This window comes from Babylonia areolata, chromosome 23 (assembly GCF_041734735.1).
Source record: "Babylonia areolata isolate BAREFJ2019XMU chromosome 23, ASM4173473v1, whole genome shotgun sequence".
Taxonomy (NCBI): Eukaryota; Metazoa; Mollusca; class Gastropoda; order Neogastropoda; family Buccinidae; genus Babylonia; species Babylonia areolata.
In genome coordinates this window covers 35,379,807-35,402,715 of record NC_134898.1, presented here as the reverse complement: position 1 = coordinate 35,402,715, position 22,909 = coordinate 35,379,807, and the positions used below count along the sequence as shown (strand labels likewise).

General features: G+C 42.8%; 1 protein-coding gene across 1 annotated transcript in view; it reads right to left on the bottom strand.

The window, feature by feature from the left end:
* Positions 1–22,909, bottom strand: part of LOC143298099 (dynein axonemal heavy chain 5-like) — a 136,983-nt gene that overhangs the window by 39,646 nt on the left and 74,428 nt on the right. The window contains exons 40-56 of the mRNA XM_076610789.1: positions 21,349–21,527; positions 20,153–20,340; positions 19,323–19,517; positions 18,001–18,135; positions 16,685–16,792; positions 15,270–15,569; positions 13,335–13,578; positions 12,449–12,561; positions 11,679–11,843; positions 9,313–9,429; positions 7,928–8,068; positions 5,813–5,923; positions 5,421–5,543; positions 3,721–3,963; positions 3,082–3,234; positions 1,839–1,979; positions 967–1,060 (exon numbers count right to left, since the gene is read on the bottom strand). Of these exons, the coding sequence (XP_076466904.1) occupies positions 967–1,060; positions 1,839–1,979; positions 3,082–3,234; positions 3,721–3,963; positions 5,421–5,543; positions 5,813–5,923; positions 7,928–8,068; positions 9,313–9,429; positions 11,679–11,843; positions 12,449–12,561; positions 13,335–13,578; positions 15,270–15,569; positions 16,685–16,792; positions 18,001–18,135; positions 19,323–19,517; positions 20,153–20,340; positions 21,349–21,527 (2,750 nt within the window). The remainder of the gene's footprint in view (positions 1–966; positions 1,061–1,838; positions 1,980–3,081; positions 3,235–3,720; positions 3,964–5,420; positions 5,544–5,812; positions 5,924–7,927; positions 8,069–9,312; positions 9,430–11,678; positions 11,844–12,448; positions 12,562–13,334; positions 13,579–15,269; positions 15,570–16,684; positions 16,793–18,000; positions 18,136–19,322; positions 19,518–20,152; positions 20,341–21,348; positions 21,528–22,909) is intronic.

Below are 22,909 nucleotides of genomic sequence, written 5' to 3'. Positions count from 1 at the left end.
AACAACAGGTAACTGGTTTGTGATTGATAACTGTTTCATGTAGCTACAGCTAACTGGTTTCTATTTTCTTCAACAATGAATGATTGATAACTGTTCCTTAAAATAACAGGTTACTGGTTTCTACCTTCTTCAACAATGGATGACTGATAACTGTTCCTTATAACTACAGGTAACTGGTTTCTGGTTTCTCAATGGATGACTGATAACTGTTCCTTATAACTACAGGCAACTGGTTTCTATTCTATCTTTTCTCAACAATGGATGACTGACAACTTCCATATAATTACTGGTAACTGGTTTCTATCTTGTACTGTGCATATGACTGTAGGCAAGATGTTTCTATCTTCTTCAATGATGGTAACTGTTGCATACAACTGCAGGTAACTGGTTTCTATCTTCTTCAACAATAAATGATTGATAACCGTTCCATGTAACTACAGATAATTGTTCCCTATATTTACAGGTAAACAGTTTCTATCCCATTCAAGGATGGATGACTGATAACCATTCCATATAACTACAGGTAACCTGTCTCCAAATTTTGTTCAGTCATGTTTTTAGTTCTGATACAGATCATTATCACTACTGTCACTGGTGTCACCACAACAACCCTGACTGGTGGGTATCCTGTCACTGTGGTTGAGAGATAACACAACATGAAGAGAATGATATCAGGAAGTAAATGCAACGATTTTAGTTTCAGTCCTTTCTGCAGCACAGAGGATATACATAAAACAGCAACAAACAAAACAGCTAGTGTTGTCTGTGAACCTGTATGTTACTGCCATGCCCCTGAAACTAACTGGCATAGTGAGCTGTGGAGTTGTACAGTACTTAACCAAACAGAAACTGTACCTGATCAAGCAGAAGCTGTGAAGCTGTACTTAACCAAACAGAAACTGTACCTAATCAAGCAGAAGCTGTGAAGCTGTGCTTCATCAATGTAAAGTAAGAACAGCACATCACCTGTTGGCTCTGGTGCTTCCCTGAGGAAGTCCACAAAGTAGGGTTCCTCCTGCATGTTGGCAGCATTGGCAGAGCCACAGTCATCTTCTGCCACCTGTCACACACACACACACACACACACACATGAAGGTAGACCCTTTTCATTTTGTTGGCTCAAATTAAGCAAAACTTACCATTAGAATTAAATGGACGGCATTTGCCTTTACTCCTTATACTCCCTTTCCCTTTCTGGATTTCCTTTCAACCCCAGTACCTGCATATATTTCACGGCCAGTCAAGTCAATTCTTGGTTGGATGTCAGTATCATAAACTGAACAGGCAAGCAAATATCCTAACAAATTCCATCACCTTGTCATGTCCACCCATCTATATATACATCTATATTTCTCTCTCTCTCTCTTTCTCTATGTATATGTATACATATATATAGAGAGAGAGTGAGAGAGAGAGAGAGAGAGAGAGAGCGAAAGAGAGAGATATATCTATATATACATATATAGATATATGTATGTGTGTGTGTGTGTGTGTGTGTGTGTGTGTGGAGAGAGAGAGAGAGCCAAAGGACAGTATTGTCAATGGCAAATAGAACAACGTCTGAGAAAGAAAGAGAGAGAGAGAAGAGAAAGAGAGAGAGAGAAAGAAAGATTAACCTCTTGCTGAGATAATAAATCTTTTCTGATTCTGATATAAACAAATTCAATCACCCATGAAGAGTGTGCTTAAGCACAGATAAACACATGCTCCCCACCACCTCCACCCTTCACACACACACACACACACACACACAATGACACACTCCACACAAGCAAACCATAAACCAAACCCTTCTCTTGTCTGAGCCACAGCTGGGCAAAGCAAGCAGCAGTACACACCTGTTTGATGGTCTTCTCAAACCAGTCCTTGTCTGGGGTCTCCGTGAAGCGGTCAGCAATGACACGGGTGCACTCATGTTTCCACAGGGCCATCAAGACACTGCCGGTGGTCACCACCTCACTGGTAGTGTTCAGCATGCCCTGGGAAAATCACACACGCACACGCACACCTTGTTATTGTATTATATTGCACTGATTATTGCATTGCTCTTTTTGTCACAACAGATTTTTCTATGTGAAATTTGGGCTGCTGTCCCTAGGGAGAGTGCGTCACCCTTTTTCTTGTGGTTTTTTTTTTGCCTGCAGTTCTATTTGTTTTTCTACTGCAGTGGACTTTTCTACAGAATTTTGCCAGGGACAACCGTTTTGTTGCCGTGGGTTCTTTTATGTGCATGCAGCACACGGGATCTCAGTTGTTGTCTCATCTGAATGACTAGCGTCCAGACCACCACTCATTTGTTCTAGTGGAGGGGAGAAAATTCTGGTGACTGTGGGATTCAAACCAGTGCACTCAGATTCTCTCGCTTCCTTGGTGGATGCATTACCACTTGGCCAACACTCAACTCTTGTGTATCTGTGTGTGTGTGTGTGTGTGTGTGTGTGTGTGTGTGTGTGTTTAGTTGTTTGCAATTACAAGAAAAGAAATACAAATTCTGGACAGAACACATACAGTGACACTAACTATTCCATCAAAGTGTTTACTGCATATGAATATTCTAAAGTGGATACTGAATTAACTTGAATGAACATAAAAGAAAAACTGATTTGAAAGTTTATTCAGCGTCGGAGTGGTTTGTGCAGATCAATGTGTTGCAGTGTGCCTGAGGCGATGTCAATGTCTCCATTAAAAGAAATTTTTAAACAATCAAGATATTTCAAGAAAACATGATTTAAGTGGTGTTATTACTTCAAATACAATATTTCTATCCAGCTAAAGAAAGATCCATAGCTTTAATTATTAAATTTGATTGAGTGATGTCAGATGCAGTATGGCGTTGGGGATTAGACGCCTTGTTTCTGCATATACAGAGACAGACAGACCATGTCAAAGCAAGGGCTGTACCTGCTGGATTCTGGTCAGAGATGGATAGACATATAGACCATGTAAAAGCAAGGGCCGTACCTGCCAGATTCTGGATAGAGACAGACAGACAGACAGACCATGTAAAAGCAAGGGCCATACCTGCCAGATTCTGGATAGAGACAGACAGAGAGACAGACCATGTCAAAGCAAGGGCCGTACCTGCCAGATTCTGGACAGATCACGCAGGTTGAAGACGTAGTGGAACTTGGCCGGAGTGGGCAGCATCTTGATCTTGGTCTTCTGCCACAGGTGGCGAGTGGCCGGCACCAGACACTTCACCAGCTCCACCACATCATCAGGGAACCCACGTTGCTGCACACACATACACATTGCAGAAACAAATTATCAACAGACATTAAGATTAAAGAAGAATATCGCTAGAAGAGTAAAAGATTAATAAACAAGAAAGAGTGTTAACTCTCTCCATGCGTGTGTGTGTGTGTGTGTGTGTGTGTGCGCGCGTGGGCACGTGTCTCTGTGTGTGTCTGCGTATGCTGCTGTTGTTGTTTTGTAAAGGAAGAAGATCACAAAATAACACTGGAAAGCATGCACAGAACAAACAAAAAAAACAAAAAACAAAAAACAGACAGAAACAGAAAAATACAGGAAAAAATGTGGGGAGAGAGAGGCAGTACAGAAATGTTTTTCTATGGCTCACTCTGTGTGTGTGTGTGTGTGTGTGTGTGTGTGTGTGTGTTTAATTTCTTGTTTGTTTTTACTGTTGTTATAAACTGTGACAGTAACCACTGAAAGCTTAACAAAACAGTCTCTGACTGCTTGCTGCAATCCAATCGTCACCTTGATGAACCAGCCCTCTCCGATGGTGCTGAAGACCTTGTCGATGGAGCTGTTTGAGGGCAGTGTGCAGTTGAAGATGTTGAACTGTCGCTTGAGGCGCTGAGGGATGTCGTTACGGCCACCACCCGGGTGGATCATGGCCGCAATGACGGAGATGTCCACCAGGCTGGTGAACTCTCCGGGCTTCTCCAGGTTGAAAAAGCCTTTGTTCTCCATCATCTGTCGGGTGATTTCGTTGGTCACCTGTGGAGGACACGTTTGGGTAAGTCTTACTGTTCTCATGTGGAGCAGAAACACTGTTCTCGCTTCTCAGGGTGTGGAGGAGAACTGAAGGAATTTTGTGTGTTACACGCACACAAATGACATTACTCAAACCAGTGTGCGCGCGCACGCACACACACACACACACACACACACACACACACACACATTCTGAGAGAAGCAAATCAGGACAAAGTAAAATTTTCTGCATATGATCACTCTATTCTATAACACCCTCCAGTTTAGATCCAATTTACATATGACAGTTCCTGCTTGAGTCATATCAATATAGCTGAACATTTACATTTGTTAACAATATGATTATAATGTATATTCCATACTTTAAAAAAAAGAAACATAAAAAACGAAACAGTACTGAAGACTCTTTCAAAAACATAAAAAACGAAACAGTACTGAAGACTCTTTCAAAAACAACTGCATTGTAGCAAACCTTGGACTGATTCAAAAGACTAAACAAGAATAAAAAATGGAACTTTTTGTGCCAAAGGTTCTTCAAGGGACTCATAACCTTAAAAACACATTTGGATCATGATTTTACATCAATACACATTTTTTTTCTTTTTCTTAAACCTAAGAAATGTCACATCACTCCCCTACTCACTTCCCTTTACTGGTTCCACGTTCAAGCATGAATACAATACAAACTCTCAGTCCTTTGTCACAATTTCTTCACTGATTCTTGTCCTGTCTATCTTTCTGATCTGCTTTCTGTCTATTCACCATCCAGACAACTTTGTTCTTCAAATGATATGTGCACACTGTCTATCCCAAAGATTTGTACAAAAACTTATGGTAAACGTTTCTTTTCTTTTATTGCACCTAAACAGTGGAATCACTACCCTCACACCTCCGATACATCCAAAACCACATTCAAGAAAGCACTCAAAACATATCTTTTCAAACTGTACTTTTCTCATTGAAACTTTCTTTTTCCATCTGCATATGCTTGCTGTGATTTTATTGTTGGATGTGCTCTCTGTGCTGGTTTTACCATTTGATGATTTTAGTGTGTTTTTCGTGATGCCTGGTTCCTTGGTGTTTATTTCATTTCATCTTATCTTATATTTTTATCTTTTTTTGACAATGATGAACGTGATTTGTTTTGTATTGCTGTGATTTGCACATGTGTGATCTGACACTGTGATGGTGCATGTTTCATTGATTTACATATTTTTATGTCACTTAGTCTTACATATGTATATTTTAGCCAATGTCATGTGAGACTGTGTCTACTTTGTACATATTTTACGTCAGTTAGTCTTAAATCTGTATATCCTATTGTAAAGCACGGTGAGCCCCACCTGAGATGGGGGTACTGCGCTATATAAGCCAGCATTTTATTATTATTATTATTTTTATTATTATCATTATTATCAAATGAAGCATTCATGGACCGTTTCTGCCTTCTCTGCACCTACCTGATCTCCCCACTCATTGATGACGGGCATGTTGACGTCGTCAATGAACACTGTCATCTTCTTGCCAGCCGGTGGGCCATAGGTTGTACCCATCCTCTTGTCCACATAGCTCTCTATGGTCCTCTGTCCACAGGGCCGTCATCAGTGTTAGAGGTGTGGAAACAACAAGCTTTACAGTCACAACACGTCTTTCTCTCCCTTCACCCACACACGCATACCATACAACACACTCATCCATCTCACCCCAGCACAAGCACACACACAGTTACACACACACACAGACACACACACACCACACACACAATAAAACACGTGCATCCATCCCACCCTAACACACACACACACACACACACACACACACACACTGTTAACAAGTCAGCAACTGCACTCACCTGGAACATCGTAGGGGTGGACGCACTGGAGAAGTTGAAGCTCTTGAACAGGTGGCTTTCAGGGTCAAACTTGCCGCAGTACCCTTGCACAATGACAGTCTTGGCTGTACCCTAGGCACATAGAAAAACAAGTCTTGTATCACTTACAGTGAAAAGGTGTTAAATCAAAGATGGATCATACAGAAACCAACACTACACTGCAGTTAGATCATTTCCCCAAAGGACAGAACAACCTGATATACAGCCACACCCGGGTTTGCCTGCTGCATTCTCAGTGAAGGCAGTCCACAGGGAACTGTTGATGTTAGGTCACCATGAGGCCACACACCAGAGGTGACCCTGCTAAGTCAGCCAACCATTTACTAATTGCAGGAAACCCATCAGATCATGTGAACAAACAAGAAAAACTCCACAACATCTAAATCTTGACACTGACAAGAACACAAAAACAAATCTATACAGTTCTGAAATCACACCTCAGTTAGTTGGCATGCCACAGTCACTTAAAAGATTTTTTTTAATAAAATAGAATGTCTGATTTCACCGTGACAAAAAATTAAGGGATCCACAGGTGCACCCCCCTCAGCTCTCCCAACTCCCCTCCCCCACTCTCCCCTAACAACTACAGGCAACAACAACACAGTGCTGTGAAGAAGACAGGGGCTGACTTTAATTTTTCAATTTCCTTTTTTTATTGAATAGTTCAAAGAACACAAACACACTTAACAAATGATAGAAAGCAAACGATAAGAATGACAATAAAAACAACAACAAAGAGCAACTCAGTATAACAGCCAACACTGCTGCATTAGAGACTGGTCTCAGTCAGCATGTTGCAGATGTTAAAGTCTTAACTCCCGAGAGCAAGGTTTCGGTTGCGCATGCGCACTAGAGCCTATCCAGGACTTATATCCAAATCCAGACGACCTTCCCTACATGGGTCACATGTGGTGGTGAAAGGTTAGTAGATCGTCACATTTCTCTCCGTTTGCATGTTTTACAAACAATGTGGTCGTTTACGGTTGCCAACGTCGAGGGGCTGTCTGCATGCTTTCCAATTCTCACTGGACAGTACCACGTGCTGGTGCTATTTTTATCTGACAGACACGTCTAGCGCAAACACAAACGGCTCTAGCTCCGCCCCTTTTCTCTGCATTCAAATTTTGTATTACGTGTAGCTGACACATTTTGTACTTTCCAAAGTCAATTCAGGTCTAGATTGGAAGCTGCTAGGCAAATCTCGCTCTCTGCCATAAATGAAGCCAAACCGTAGCTTTATTAGGCTTTTATTTTGAATAAACCTTCACCGACGTCACAGTGTCAGACTCTGGTGAGAAACTGGCTTGATTCAAATCGCCCGCCATTTATAGTCCGGTTCAGGCTTTAAGAAGTTAAAAGTTAAAGGTCCAACAGCTGTGAATGGCTATCAGGCAGTGAATTGATTTTCAGCATGTTTAGGGCTTGGAATAGGAAGAGAGGGACTACTACTCTCCTTCCACTCTTTTAACCTCCAACCAATGTAAGGTACCCATTCACAACTGAGTGAGGAAAACTGGAGTAAAGTGCTTTCCCAAGGGCACAACACCATCCTGAAACGAGGCATGAAACCCTGACTGGGTGCAACAGCTGAGTGGTTAAAGCACTGGACTTTCAATCTGAGGGTCCCAGGTTCGAATCTTGGTAAAGGCGCCTGGTGGGTAAAGGGTGGAGATTTTTTCTGATCTCCCAGGTCAACATATGTGCAGACTTGCGTGTGCCTGAACCCCCTCCGTATGTTTATGCAAGCAGAAGATCAAATACGCATGTTAGAGATCCTGTAATCCATGTCAGTGTTCGTTGCATTATGGAAACACGAAAATACCCAACATGCATGAACTACAACAGAATCATCAGTAAGTCGATGTTGGTCGTGTAATGAAAAGAATAAGAAAATCATCAGTGAACACCGGATCAGAAGTTCAACTCCTGACCAACCCTGCCATGGCACCTAAATGGATGTGCTTGGTCGCTTAGCTCCGTGGGGAACCATGTGGGCACTGCGATGTTTACTCGTGCACTAGCCTTCTAAATGGATGTACATAAACAAGCATATCATAATGTGGACGGTTGGCTGACCTGTTCACCGATGAGGAGCACGGCCTTGCCCTGCTTGGCAATGGTCTCAATGAGGAAGTCTGTCCTCACGTTGTCCACGTTGGGTACCAGGATGGACGTGTACTCTGGGGTGCTGTCCGGGGGGTATTGGTACTCGGGCACCTGGGAGGGACATAGCGCCACACACCGTCATCATCATTTTTTGTAGTTGTTGTTGATACTGACTATCAGCACTGTCTTCACTTTCCTTTTGCCATCCATGTGCCAACATCAAAGGTATCATCACTTCTTTTTTTGTTGGTACTGTCTGACAAAGTGGCTGGGTTTTTTTTTTTGTTTTTTGCAATGTCAGTCGAATATAGGTTTGTTCGTTTATTTTTCCAGTGTTTTTCTTTTAGATTTTTTTCATTTCCATGGATTCCCTTTTCTTCCTGAACTTCATTTTCTTTTCTTTCTTTTTTTGTTTTGTTTTTGTTTTCTGTTATTGGTTGTTGTTTTTTTTTGTTGTTTTTTTTGGTTTATTTTTTGTTTTTTTGTTTGTTTCTGTAAGAACGTCCTTTTCTGTTCTTAATGGATCTCTTTTAATTTCTTAGTGTTTTTCTTTTTTTTTTCTGGGTGTTCTCTTATCCCATTTCCACGGATTTCTATATTTTCAACAAATTAGTCAGCTCTCTTACAAATAAACCTGCCAAAATAGTCATTAACCTGTAACATTTCTATTGTGTTACTTTGCCTTTCAGCAATGGTCAGATACTTATTTCAGAACTGGAATCAGTACATGCTATTGTAACAACAAAAGATCTTTATTTAACACAATAAAACTAACCTAAACACACATGGTGTGACCATAAACAGACCACAGAGTACTCCACCATAACTATGTGAGACAAAACATCATGCTGTTTTGGGACATCATGTTAGTGGAAAACAAAACTCTAAAGTTTCAGTTTCAAATTCAAGGTGTCAAAGCTTGTGGACTGACCCATATGGGCTGCACTATATTTGCTTATAAATGCTACAAACAAACAGTGTGTGTGTGTGTGTGTGTGCGTGTGCGTGTGTGTGTGTGTGTGTGTGTGCGTGTGCGTGTGCGTGTGTGTGTGTGTGTGCGTGTGTGTGCGCGTGTGTGTGAGTGCGCATGTGTGTGAGTGTGTGTGTGTGTGTGTGTGTGTGTGTGTGTGTGTGTGTGTGTGTGTGTGTGTGCCCACTGTGTCTCACTACCATATTTATTTCACATTCAGTCATGCATAATCTACAAAAGGAAGCAGCAGTTACAATTTCATACAGTTCATCCATCCCCATAAGTCCCCACTCTCCTCCATCTGGCAATCCACCTTCCTGATGAAACAATGTCTTCTTACCAGAACACACAACAACAAAGGACATGACATCAAGGACTAACTGACCCGTTTGGCCCAGTGTTCCCACTCTCCGTTCTCTCCAACTACGTATTCAAAGATGGTCTCCTCTCCTTCTGTAGGAGGCAGTGGCAGCGAAGAGCTGCTCATCAGGAATTCCTCCATCTGAAAACCAAACACTGCTACCATTAATTCCACTTTTTTTTTCCTCTTTTTTTTTCACATTCAAAGTGGTGTTCATAGTCAGGGTGGAGAGGTGTTTCGTAAAAGGTAAACCTTGAGAAAGTCTGGATTAAAACTGCTGCAGTTTGTTTTCTAACTCTTTGAGTTGTACAGAGCAATATCTAACATTACCTGCAACTAGTCCGGCTGACCGCACAAAGCCATGTCATGACTGTTCTTTAGAATGGAGAGAGAGAGAGTGAGAAGAGAGAGAGAGAGAGAGAGAGAGAGAGAGAGAGAGAGAGAGAGAGAAACCAGTAGTAACTTCTTGTCTGGATTTTAGTTTATGGTTCTAATTCTCTGGTTGCCAAAGAGTCCCACTCAAGAAAGCCAAAGGCAAAAGAGTGGGATGAAAGTGAGAGATAATGATAATGATAGTATTTATATAGTGCTGAATCTTGTGCAGAGACAAATCTAAGCGCTTTCACACCAGTCATCCCCACGCATGCATAACTCTAAAACTGAAGAAACTGAACTGAAGACAAGGAAGAGGCAGGGGAGGGAGGCTATCTTGTGAAGAGGTAGGTTTTAAGGCCAGACTTGAAAGAGCTGAGTGCAGAGACATGATGAAGTGAAAAGGGAAGTTCATTCCAAATGCAACGTCCAGAGACAGAGAAAGAACGGCATCCAACAGTGGAGTGTTTGAATCTGGGTATGCGAACAGAATGGATCCAAAGATGACCGTAGAGAGCGAGATGGAGGGCAGAGGTGAAGGCAACCACAGAGATAGGATTGGGCAGATTTGTGAATACATTTATAACATAAAGTGCTGATCTTATACTTTATTCTGCATGAGACAGGAAGCCAATGGAGATGTTGCAAAATAGGAGTGAAGTGCTCAGATCTTTTCTTTCTGAGGATGAGTCCGGCAGCAGAGTTTTGTATGCGCTGAAGGGACTGAATGGATGAAGCAGGCAAACCAGACAATAGAGAGTTACAGTAGTCAAGGCGAGAGAGAATGAGAGAAACGAAAAGTCTAGATGCTGCGTTGGTGGACAGATATTTCTGAATGAAACTGATGCATTGCAGCTGACAGCAGCAGGATTGACATGTCTGACTGATCATTCTTTGCATGGAGAGAGGTTACTGACAGAGTTCAGTACAAGACAAGTCTGATTAATATCCCTTTAGAGAAAATCACGTGGTCATGAATACTATTCATAATATAAACATAAAAGATACACTTAAAAACATGTATCGTTATTTAAAAATATGAAATAAAATCATACTGACATCTCTAAGAACATTTAACATGTCAAAGAACGTTGGATCAGAAGTCCAACACCTGACTGACTGTGGAACAGCACCTACCTATGTAAGTTTACAATGCTTTTTTTATATCTTTTCATCACATTATCATCCTTATTGTTATAGTCAGTTTTATTATTACTTGACAGGCACAACAGCCGAGAGGTTAAAGCGTTAGACTTTCAATCTGAGGGTCCAGGGTTCGAATCTCGGTGACAGCGCATGGTGATGACTTTATGTAGGAGAATTTTCCGATCTCCCAGGTCAACATATGTGCAGACCAGCTTGTGCCTGAACCCCTTTTGTGTGCATACGCATACAGAAGATCAAATACAAACGTTAAAGATCCTGTAATCCATGTTTGCGTTCGGTGGGTTATGGAAACAAGAACACACCCAGCATGCACCCCCCAAAAACAGTATGGCTGCCTACATGGCAGGGAAAATAAACAAAACGGTCAAACATGTAAAATGTTACATGTCTGTCTGAGTGTGTATGCGTGCGTGCCGGAAAAGAATGATCAGTGCCCAGTGGCAGCCGTCAGTCAGCTCTACCCAGGTAGCAGCCTGTTGTGCAAATGACCCCATGTTTGTAAAGCACTTAGAGCTTGGACTCCAACCGAGGATGGGCGCTATAAAAGTATCCGTATCATATGATATAATATTCTTACTATGATATAAGCAAATCAATCAATCAATCAATCAAAAACACTTTATTAATCCACATGGAAATTAAGTTGTGCAATCACAGGCTCGTTGTAAACACTGGCATAAAATCATCATGCGCAACATAAGAAGAGATTAAAACTAGTCAAATAAGAATTCCCAATAGCTGACAATATACTAACCCCCACACACACATACTCATGTTAAGACAATAGGGTACTGCACGACAATATTAACAAATGAAAACATCCAACAGTGAAGAACACCACACATCCTGACCTTCTTCCTGTCTCCCAGCTCCAGCAGAGAGCCGATGGACCACATGATGGAGAAGACGATGAGACGACGAAGGTGGTCGGGGCCGATGTCCTTGTTGTCGTCAGACTTGGGGATCAGTCCCTCCAACAGGTCGATGGCCTGGCGGATGTAGTTACACTCCAACACCTGCACGGCAGCCACACCAACCCACGTTCACTTTCAGGGAGATTTAGTGGGTCCTTTTTTGTGAGGGGGGTGGGGCTGGGGCGGAGGGGCTGGGGGGGGGGGGGGGGCATTCCATTCTTTGGTCATCCATTTGCAGAGACCCAGGCTTTGACACACAACTGACAGACACAGTGGAATCTGGTGAACAGTTCTTCTGTGTGGTGCCCCAGCGACACACACTGGCATGCATGCACACTTACATAAATTCATTCACATATACTTGAACATACACACACACACACACCAAAATTCACACACACACACACACACACACACACACACACACACACACTAAAAAAATGAACATATGCACACGTTCAAACAAAAACATACAACTGATAAAACGTAAATTACTTAGTCAAACACAAAAGGCATACACCTGGCAACTAAAATCACATAGACCAGTCCAACACAAAAGTCATACAACTAAAATCACATAGACCAGTCCAACACAAAAGGCATACAACTAAAATCACACAGACCAGTCCAACACAAAAGACATACAACTAAAATCACACAGACCAGACCAACACAGGCTTCCACACTCAGAACAGAGTGCTGCATACCTCCATCTTGGGCTCCAGGAACTGGACGGTGTGGGTGTACACTTTGGGGAAGACAGCTTCAAACTCAGAGTAGATCACATCCTTGTGGGCCGGGGGACGAGTCAGCAGCCACCCTGCGAACCAAACCCTGGGTCAATTTGTGTTTTGTTGCCTGACTGGCATCATAACCCAATGCGCTCAGTCAAGTGTCTGCATATAAATATATATATATATATATATATATATATATATATATATATATATATATATATATATATATATGTGTGTGTGTGTGTGTGTGTGTGTGTGTGTGTGTGTGTGTATATATATTTGTGTACCTATCAGAGAGGATTTCTTCCATACAATTTTGCCAGAGGGCACCACTCTCGTTGCCATGAGTTCTTTTTCAGTGCACCAAATGTGTGCTGCACACGGGACCTCAGTTTATCACACCAACAACAACAACATTATCACAAAGTCACAACAACAAAACAACAATATCATCACAGTCAAAGTCAAACCAACAACAAGAACATTATTATCACAAAGTCACACCAACAACATTATTATCACAACGTCACAACAACAACAACAACAACATCACAGTCTAAGTCACAACAACAACATTATCACAAAGTCACAACAACAACAAGAACAATATCATCACAGTCAACAAGAACAACATTATTATCACAAAGTCACAACAACAACAACAACAACAACACAATTATCAGAGTCAAAGTCACACCAACAACAACACAATTATCAGAGTCAAAATCACACCAACAACAAGAAAACATTATTATCACAAAGTCACAACAACAACAACAACAACACAATTATCAGAGTCAAAGTCACACCAACAACAACACTATTACCACAGCCAGCACCAGTGACTGCAACAGACCTTGCAGGATAGGATCCCAGTCCAGGATGGAGCTGCTCATGAAGACCATGCCGTTCCTGGACACGGTGGCAGGGGAGGCGTTGTCGATGTTGTGCACCTCGAAGATGATCTTGCAGTTGGGCGCCATGGGGATGCGGTCGCCGTTGGCCAAGGTCAAGGTCTTGTTGTCGTCCAGCACAGAGTTCAGGTTCTCGATCCAGATGGCGTCCACTGGCCCGTCCAGCACCAGCCACACATGTTCTCCCTGTGGGACAGGGTAACAATGGGAATGAATATTCTTCTTCTTCTTCTTCTTCTTCGTTCGTGGGCTGCAACTCCCACTTTCACTCATATGTATATGAGTAGGCTTTTATGCGTAGGACCATTTTTACCCACCCCCCACCATGTATGCAGCCATACTCCCATTTTCAGGTGTGTGCATGCTGGATATGTTCTTGTTTCCATAACCCACCAAACACTGACATGGATTAAATGATCTTTAACATGTGTATTTGATCTGCTTGAATATACACATGGAAGGGGTTTCAGGCACAAGCAGGTCTACACATGTTGGTGGGTTACAACCTTAAAGAGAATACAATCACTACCCCATTTCTCCATCTTTGTCTTGTAGGTTACAACCTTAAAGAGACACCCAAAACAGAGCACCCCATTTCTCTGACCTTGGTCTTGTGGGCTACAACCTTAAAGAAACACCCAAAACAGAGCACCCAGTTTCTCTGACCTTCTTGGTCTTGTGGGCTACAATCTTAAAGAAACACCCAAAACAGAGCACCCCGTTTCTCTGAGCTTCATGGTCTTGTGGGCTACAACCTTAAAGAAACACCAAAAACAGAGCACCCAGTTTCTCTGAGCTTCATGGTCTTGTGGGCTACAACCTTAAAGAACCACCCAAAACAGACCACCCCATTTCTCTGACCTTCATGGTCTTGTGGGCTACAATCTTAAAGAAACACCCAAAACAGACCACCCTGTTTCTCTGACCTTGGTCTTGTGGGCTACAATCTTAAAGAAACACCCAAAACGGAGCACCCTGTTTCTCTGACCTTGGTCTTGTGGGCTACAACCTTAAAGAAACACCCAAAACGGAGCACCCTGTTTCTCTGACCTTGGTCTTGTGGGCTACAATCTTAAAGAAACACCCAAAACGGAGCACCTCGTTTCTCTGACCTTGGTCTTGTGGGCTACAATCTTAAAGAAACACCCAAAACGGAGCACCCTGTTTCTCTGACCTTGGTCTTGTGGGCTACAACCTTAAAGAAACACCCAAAACAGAGCACCCCGTTTCTCTGACCTTCATGGTCTTGTGGGCTACAACCTTAAAGAAACACCCAAAACAGAGCACCCCATTTCTCTGACCTTCATGGTGTTGTGGGCTACAACCTTAAAGAAACACCCAAAACAGACCACCCCGTTTCTCTGAGCTTCTTGGTCTTGTGGGCTACAACCTTAAAGAAACACCCAAAACAGACCACCCCGTTTCTCTGAGCTTCTTGGTCTTGTGGGCTACAATCTTAAAGAAACACCCAAAACAGAGCACCCCGTTTCTCTGAGCTTCATGGTCTTGTGGGCTACAACCTTAAAGAAACACCAAAAACAGAGCACCCCGTTTCTCTGATCTTGGTCTTGTGGGCTACAATCTTAAAGAAACACCCAAAACGGAGCACCTCGTTTCTCTGACCTTGGTCTTGTGGGCTACAATCTTAAAGAAACACCCAAAACGGAGCACCCCGTTTCTCTGACCTTGGTCTTGTGGGCTACAACCTTAAAGAAACACCAAAAACAGAGCACCCCGTTTCTCTGACCTTCATGGTCTTGTGGGCTACAATCTTAAAGAAACACCAAAAACAGAGCACCCAGTTTCTCTGAGCTTCATGGTCTTGTGGGCTACAACCTTAAAGAAACACCCAAAACAGACCACCCCGTTTCTCTGACCTTCTTGGTCTTGTGGGTCCGGCGCCAGAGGGTGGAGAAGATGCCATCCGTCCAGTCGTTGGTGGCCACGTCCAGCCGGCCAAACATCTGGGGGGCGGTGATGGCCTTGGGGTTCATGCGCATCTCCTTGTGGGGGGTGCCGCACTCCGTCATGGCTTTCATCAGGGTGTGGATGCAGCAGGTCTTGCCCGCGCCAGAGGGCCCCAGGGTCATCATGCCGTGCCGCACGTTCTGCGTCTCGTACAGCTGGATCAGCTTCAGCACCCAGGGGGCGTGGTGGATCAGGCCTCCCTCGGCAACCTGCAAGGGAACACAGTGGGTGGGAGGATCAAAACTTTTGTTGTTGTTGTCGTCGTTGTTTTGTTTTGTTTTTTCTTCTTTTTTTTTTTACTTTTTGAGATCACTCTTTTTGTTTATATGGCCTGTGTGAAAGGCGTTGATGTAAATGTTTCTATGCCTGCAAGGGGAACATGAAACAAACTTTTTGCCTTGCCTTGTCTTGCCTTGTCTCTTTGTGCCTTTCTGATGATGAATTTTGTTTAAGTTATCACTATGGAAAAAAGACTTTAGTCTGTCCCTCTCTGTTAAGTTATCACTATGGAAAAAGACTTTAGTCTGTCCCTCTCTGTTAAGTTATCACTATGGAAAAAAGGCTGGAGTCTGTCCCTCTCTGTTAAGTTATCACTATGGAAAAAGACTTTAGTCTGTCCCTCTCTGTTAAGTTATCACTATGGAAAAAGACTTTGGTCTGTCCCTCTCTGTTAAGTTATCACTATGGAAAAAGACTTTGGTCTGTCCCTCTCTGTTAAGTTATCACTATGGAAAAAGACTTTGGTCTGTCCCTCTCTGTTAAGTTATCACTATGGAAAAAGACTTTAGTCTGTCCCTCTCTGTTCAGTTATCACTATGGAAAAAGACTTTGGTCTGTCTCTCTCTGTTAAGTTATCACTATGGAACAAAAAGGCATTTATAATTAACACCACAATGTTGAAAAGGCACAATAAACACCATATTGTTGAAAGGGCATTTACAATCAACACCAAACTGTTGAAAAGGCACAACAAACCCCATACTGTTAAAAAGGCATTTACAATAAAAACCATACTGTTGAAATGGCACAGTAAACACAATATCATTATAAAAATAAACCCAGACATTTACAATCAACATCCTACTGTTGAAAAGTCACAATAAACACCATATTGTTGAAAAGGCATTTACAATAAACACCTTATTGTTGAAAAGGCATTTACAATAAACACCATATTGTTGAAAAGGCATTTACAATAAACACCTTATTGTTGAAAAGACACAGTTAACACCAAACTGTTGAAAAGGCACAGTTAACACCATACTGTAAAAAAAAATAATTAAAAAAAACCCAAAAGAAACAGGCATTTACAATCAACACCAACCTTCTTTTCGATGGCAGCCTCAATTTCAGGGTAGCCAGCTTTGTCCAGGGTGAGTCCGGGGAACAGGTCGTCAATCAGCGACATGAACAAAGGCTCATCCTCATCCACCTGCCCACCATCAACACCATCCCTCACAGGTGGGACATCCACCACACCTCTCAGGTGTCACAGTGACACTGTCCCTGACAGGTGGGACATCCACCACACCTCTCAGGTGTCACAGTGACACTGTCCCTCACAGGTGGGACATCCACCACACCTCTCAGGTGTCACAGTGACACTGTCCCTCACAGGTGGGACATCCACCACACCTCTCAGGTGTCACAGTGACACTGTCCCTCACAGGTGGGACATCCATCACACCTCTCAGGTGTCACAGTGACACTGTCCCTCACAGGTGGGACATCCATCACACCTCTCAGGTGTCACAGTGACACTGTCCCTCACAGGTGGGACATCCACCACACCTCTCAGGTGTCACAGTGACACTGTCCCTCACAGGTGGGACATCCACCACACCTCTCAGGTGTCACAGTGACACTGTCCCTCACAGGTGGGACATCCATCACACCTCTCAGGTGTCACAGTGACACTGTCCCTCACAGGTGGGACATCCACCACACCTCTCAGGTGTCACAGTGACACTGTCCCTCACAGGTGGGACATCCACCACACCTCCCAGGTGTCACAGTGACACTGTCCCTCACAGGTGGGACATCCACCACACCTCCCAGGTGTCACAGTGACACTGTCCATTACAGGTGGGACATCCACCACACCTCCCAGGTGTCACAGTGACACTGTCCATTACAGGTGGGACATCCACCACACCTCCCAGGTGTCACAGTGACACTGTCCCTCACAGGTGGGACATCCACCACACCTCTCAGGTGTCACAGTGACACTGTCCCTCACAGGTGGGACATCCACCACACCTCTCAGGTGTCACAGTGACAAGATATTTACACATTACATGTCTGTCATTTCATGCTGGTCTGTTAAACTAAACGTCACAGCCCAGGTATTCAATAATACTGTTAATGATAATGAACACTTATGTTTTTCAAACAGAGCTCGAAGTGCTTTGCGTGTACAAATTTGTTGAATATAAGTGTCATTTTTTTTTTTTTTAATGAAACAAATCAGTTTATGCAAACTTCACACAGACACCATGACACAGCTCATCCAACTCACTTGCTCTCTCTCTCTCTCCCACTCTCTCAATCACACACACACACACACACACACACTCCAACATACACACACACACACACACACACACACACACACACACACACACACACACACACACTGACCAGTTTGGAGAGGTTCATGTCTCGCAGAACTCTCATGACAATGGTCTGCTCACTGTCCTCCGGGTTGGCACGCTTGAAGGCGCCCAGAGTACGCAGCACTGACAGGATGTTCCGCAGACCAAAGTCATAGTGAACCTGGGTCAATCAGTATCAGAATGAATTCATCATCTCAGTAAGAGAAATTAAGTGTGGTGAAGTCTGTGACACATACAGATTGCAAACATGGCAGTAAAATTTGGCTCACAGCATATAAAACAAAAGCACACACAACACCATGATGAGGATACTTATACAGCACCTACTGTAGGCCAGAGACCAAGCTGTAAGCGCCATGACCCACCAGGTGCGACAGGGATCAAACGTGGGCAAGGATCCATGACTCTAACCATCTGATCACTGCACCATCACCCCAACCATTCTTTGAAAACACCAATATTTCACACTGCCTTGTATCCTACCATGGCCAAACACAAGAAGACATAATTCCCAACAAAAGTCATGAAAACATTCATAATATTCTATACTGCCTTGTGTCTTACTTTACCCAAAAGCAACAAGAAGACACTATTTTAAACCTACAAGAACAACAAAACAACTTCTGACCCAAAGAAGTTTGGCTTAATCACCTTCTTTAGTTTGGTCATGGGCCTTGACTAAAGTCAAATTCATCATTCAAGTGCATTACAATCCTTGTAAAATAAATCATAATTCATCAAGTCAAAATAGCTGTGTTTCTATCATTGCAACTTCACCTCAAGTACCTTCAATGAAGATGTCAATAAACAAAGTACCTTAAATAAAAACAACAAAACAAGAACCTCAATATAGTTAAAAGGTCAGAGGTCCTGAAGCCTTTCATAACTATCAGGGCAGTGAATTCAGATCCAATGTCTAGGGCTAAACACAGGATAGTGGGTTCCAGTCCTTCCTCCCCCTGTTCTTACCAATCCAGATCATGGTGGAGTGAGGAAAGTCAAAGGAAGGCTCATTGTCCAAAGACACAACACCGCACCAAAACAGAACCTCGAACCCTCATCAATGGTGAACACTGGATCAGAAATCCAAATGCCTAACCTACTCCACTATCACACAGCGCCTCCTACCTATAATACAGATGACAATAAACTGCCACAAAACCAAACCTATTCTTCCATGCTGCCTCCTACCTCGAGCACAGAAGACAAGAAACAACTATCCACAAAAAACCGCATATACACAACAAACCAATAAGGATAAACAAACCACCACAAAAACACACACATGCACACAACACACAAAGAAATCCACACACAAACATCGCATTCAGCGACAATCCCACAGACCTGTTTGCTGAGCTGCTCCTCGCACAGCTTGTAGAGTGTGAAGAACTTCTTGGACAGGACGATGTTCTGCAGGAAACCACAGCTGGCCAGCTTGACGCGGATGATGATGGCACGGTCCGGCACCATCATGGCCACTGTGCGGAAGTTGATCTTCAGGTTCTCTGGCAGCTCCTGACGGCCGGCGTAGCCTGGGTTCTGTGAGGCAGCAGGCATAGCATGGTCAGTGTGAGGCATGTGTCTGTTTTTTTGTCCAATTTTTTCTCTCGTAAACTTAAGGCAAGTAAACACACACAGTGTGAGGCATGTGTCTGTTTTTTTTTGTGCAATTTTTTCTCTCGTAAACTTAGGGCAAGTAAACACACACAGTTTGAGGCATGTGTCTGGTTTTTATGGAAATTTTTCTCTCATAAAGTTAAACATAAAGCAAGTAAACAGGCATGTGTCTGGGTTTTTTTATGGATATTTTTCTCTCATAAACATAAAGCAAGTACACACACACAGTGTGAGACATGTGTCTGTTTTTTGTAGGTTTTTTCTCTCGCAAACATAAAGAAAATAAACACACACACTGACATGTTAAAAAAACACATGCATGCACAAAGACACATGCATACAAACACACACACACACACACACACACACACACACACACACTCACACAAACACACACACACACACACCACTCACAGCACCTGCCTTTGCTGCCCACTCCACACTCCACCTTCCCTCTCACACTCCTCCCTCCATGCTAAACAACACCCCCACCCCACACCATCCCCGCCCCCTCCCTCTGCCCACAGACCAGGCCAGGCCAGGCCAGGCCATCTCACCATGGTGAGGAAGAGACCAAACTCGGGGTCCATGTCCACGTTGTCGCCGTCAGTGAAGATGAACTGGGACTTGCGCTCCTTCTTGCAGGCCAGCACGATGGCGATCTGCTGGGCGGCCACCGACAGCACAGGCAGCTCGATGCGGTTGAACTCGTCGAAGCAACCCCACGACCCGGACTGGGCCAGACCTGTCCACAATCAAGAATATTTATTTATTTTATTTATCTATCTATTTTTTCTTTCTTTCTTTTTTTTCATTTTTTTTTTCAAAGTTTTCATTTTTTGCATTTAACAAAATTAAATCAAATCAAATTATGGTGCAAAGCAACCCCACGGCTTGGACTGGGCTAGACCTGTCCACAATCAAGAATGCTTATTCATTTCTTTTTTTTTCTTTTTTTTTCCAATCAAATTATGGTGCTTAGAGCCTCTCCAACCATTAAGGCCATCTTCAAGGCTATCGCCACATTATCATCTACTTCAAGCCAAGGGTAAAAAGGTACAATAAAAACTAATCACTGCTTCAATCTTTTCACCCAAAAAGTTTAAAAATCTTCCAGAGTTTAAAACATTCAAACCTGATTAAAAATGTTCACTTCTTTCACATTTCAACAGACAAACATACACATATAACTAAAAACAGGAAGTAGACAAGAATAAAGATAGAAGAGAAACAGAATCAAACATATCTGATCTCTGGACCCCTGTTCAATGGGGGGCATGGAGGATATATATATCAAATCTTGGTAACGGAGCCTGGTGGAGAATTTTCTGATCTCCCAGGTCAATATATGTGCAGACCTGCTAGTGCCTGAACCCCCTTTGTGTGTATACCCACGCAGAAGATCAAATACGCAAGTTAAGGATCCTGTAATCCATGTCAGCATTTGGTGGTTTATGGAAACAAGAAAGTACCCAGCATGCACATCCCCGAAAACGGAATATGGCTGCCTACACAGCTGGGTAAATAAACTAAAACAGTCATACACGTAAAATGTTACATGTCTGTCAGTGTGTATGTGTGTGTGCTTGAAACGAATGTTAAACGCCCAATGGCAGCCATCAGTCAGCTCTACCCAGGTAGGCAGCCTGTTGTGCAAATGACCCCAAGTTTGTACAGCACTTAGAGCTTGGTCTCTGACCGAGGATAGGCGCTATATAAGTATCCATATCATTCATTCAATCATGTCACTGACCTTTGTAGATTCTGCCCAGACCGCGGTAGTCCATCTGGTCAGAGCAGTTGAAGACGACAACGTACTTGCCAAGGCAGCGCCCCATGTCCTTGGTGGTCTCCGTCTTGCCTGTGCCGGCTGGACCGGCAGGGGCGCCTCCAAGGGACATGCCCAGGGCCTGTGCCAGTGTGATGTAGCATCTGTCCAACAGGGAGGTGGCAGGATGGTTAACATGCTTATCTGCCAATACAGTGTCTGTGAGGGTCTGGCGTTCAAACCCTAGTCTTGCCCTATCTTCTCCCAAGTTTGACTGGAAAATGTGAAGGTCTGGGTTTAGATCCTAGTCTTGCCTTATCTTCTCCACTACAATACGATCTGTAATGTACAACAATATGATTTGATACCTAATTATGTTTATGTATGCATATGCATACTTATCTATATGTACATGTAGACATATGCATGCATGTGGGTATATGTGCAAATATGTATATGCATAAGGGTGTGTGTGTTTGGGGATGAGTGTGTGTATATGTGTGGATGGGTGGGTGTGATTGTGTGACAGTGTTCCCTTCATTATAAATTTATGATGATGATGGTCCGTTGATTAGTATTATAATTATCATTAGTAGTAGTAGTAGTAGTAGTAGTGGTAGTGGTAGTAATAGTATTTACCATTGTTATTATTGTTGTCTTATCGTTACTGTTTTTGTTGTCACAAGGACAGATTGGAAGACTAGGCAATGCCTAAAATCTTTATCCTTGAGTAATAAAGTTTTTGAATCTTGAATCTTGGATCTTGAATCTTCTCCCAAGTTTGACTGGAAAAAATCGAGCTGAGCATCCAGTTATTTGGATGAGAGGAAAAAACTGATGCCCCATGTGCAGCGCACACTTAACGCACTGAAAAAGAGTCCATGGCAACATAAGTGTTGTCCTCTGGCAAAATACTGTAGAAGACATCCACTCTGATAGATACACAAATATTCATATATATATATATGCATGTAACCACACTGAAACCCATTTAATTGTCCATTGTTATGTGTAACATTCTTTTCCATTTAACCCCATTAAAACCCAGTTAATTTTCCACTGTTATGTGTGACCACATTTAATCAAACCAAGTTAACTGTTCACTTTTCTGTGTAACCACACGTAAACCCAATTATTTATTCACTTTTAAACCCAGTTAACTATCCACATTTCTGTGTGACCACATTTAAACCCAGTTAACTATCCACATTTCTGTGTGACCACATTTAAACCCAGTTAACTATCCACTATTCTGCATGACCACATTTAAACCCAGTTAACTATCCACATTTCTGCGTGACCACATTTAAACACAGTTAACTATCCACTTTTCTGCATGACCATATCTAACCCCAGTTAACTATCCACTTTTCACTATCCATTTTCCTGTGTAAACACATTCAAACCCTGTTGACTATCTACTTTTTTTACGTGACCACATTTCAAACCCACTGAATTTTTCACACTTTTTCTTGCATGACCACATTCAGACTTAAACCCAAACTGCTGACGAAGGTCTGAAAAAACAACAACAGGCGACAGAACA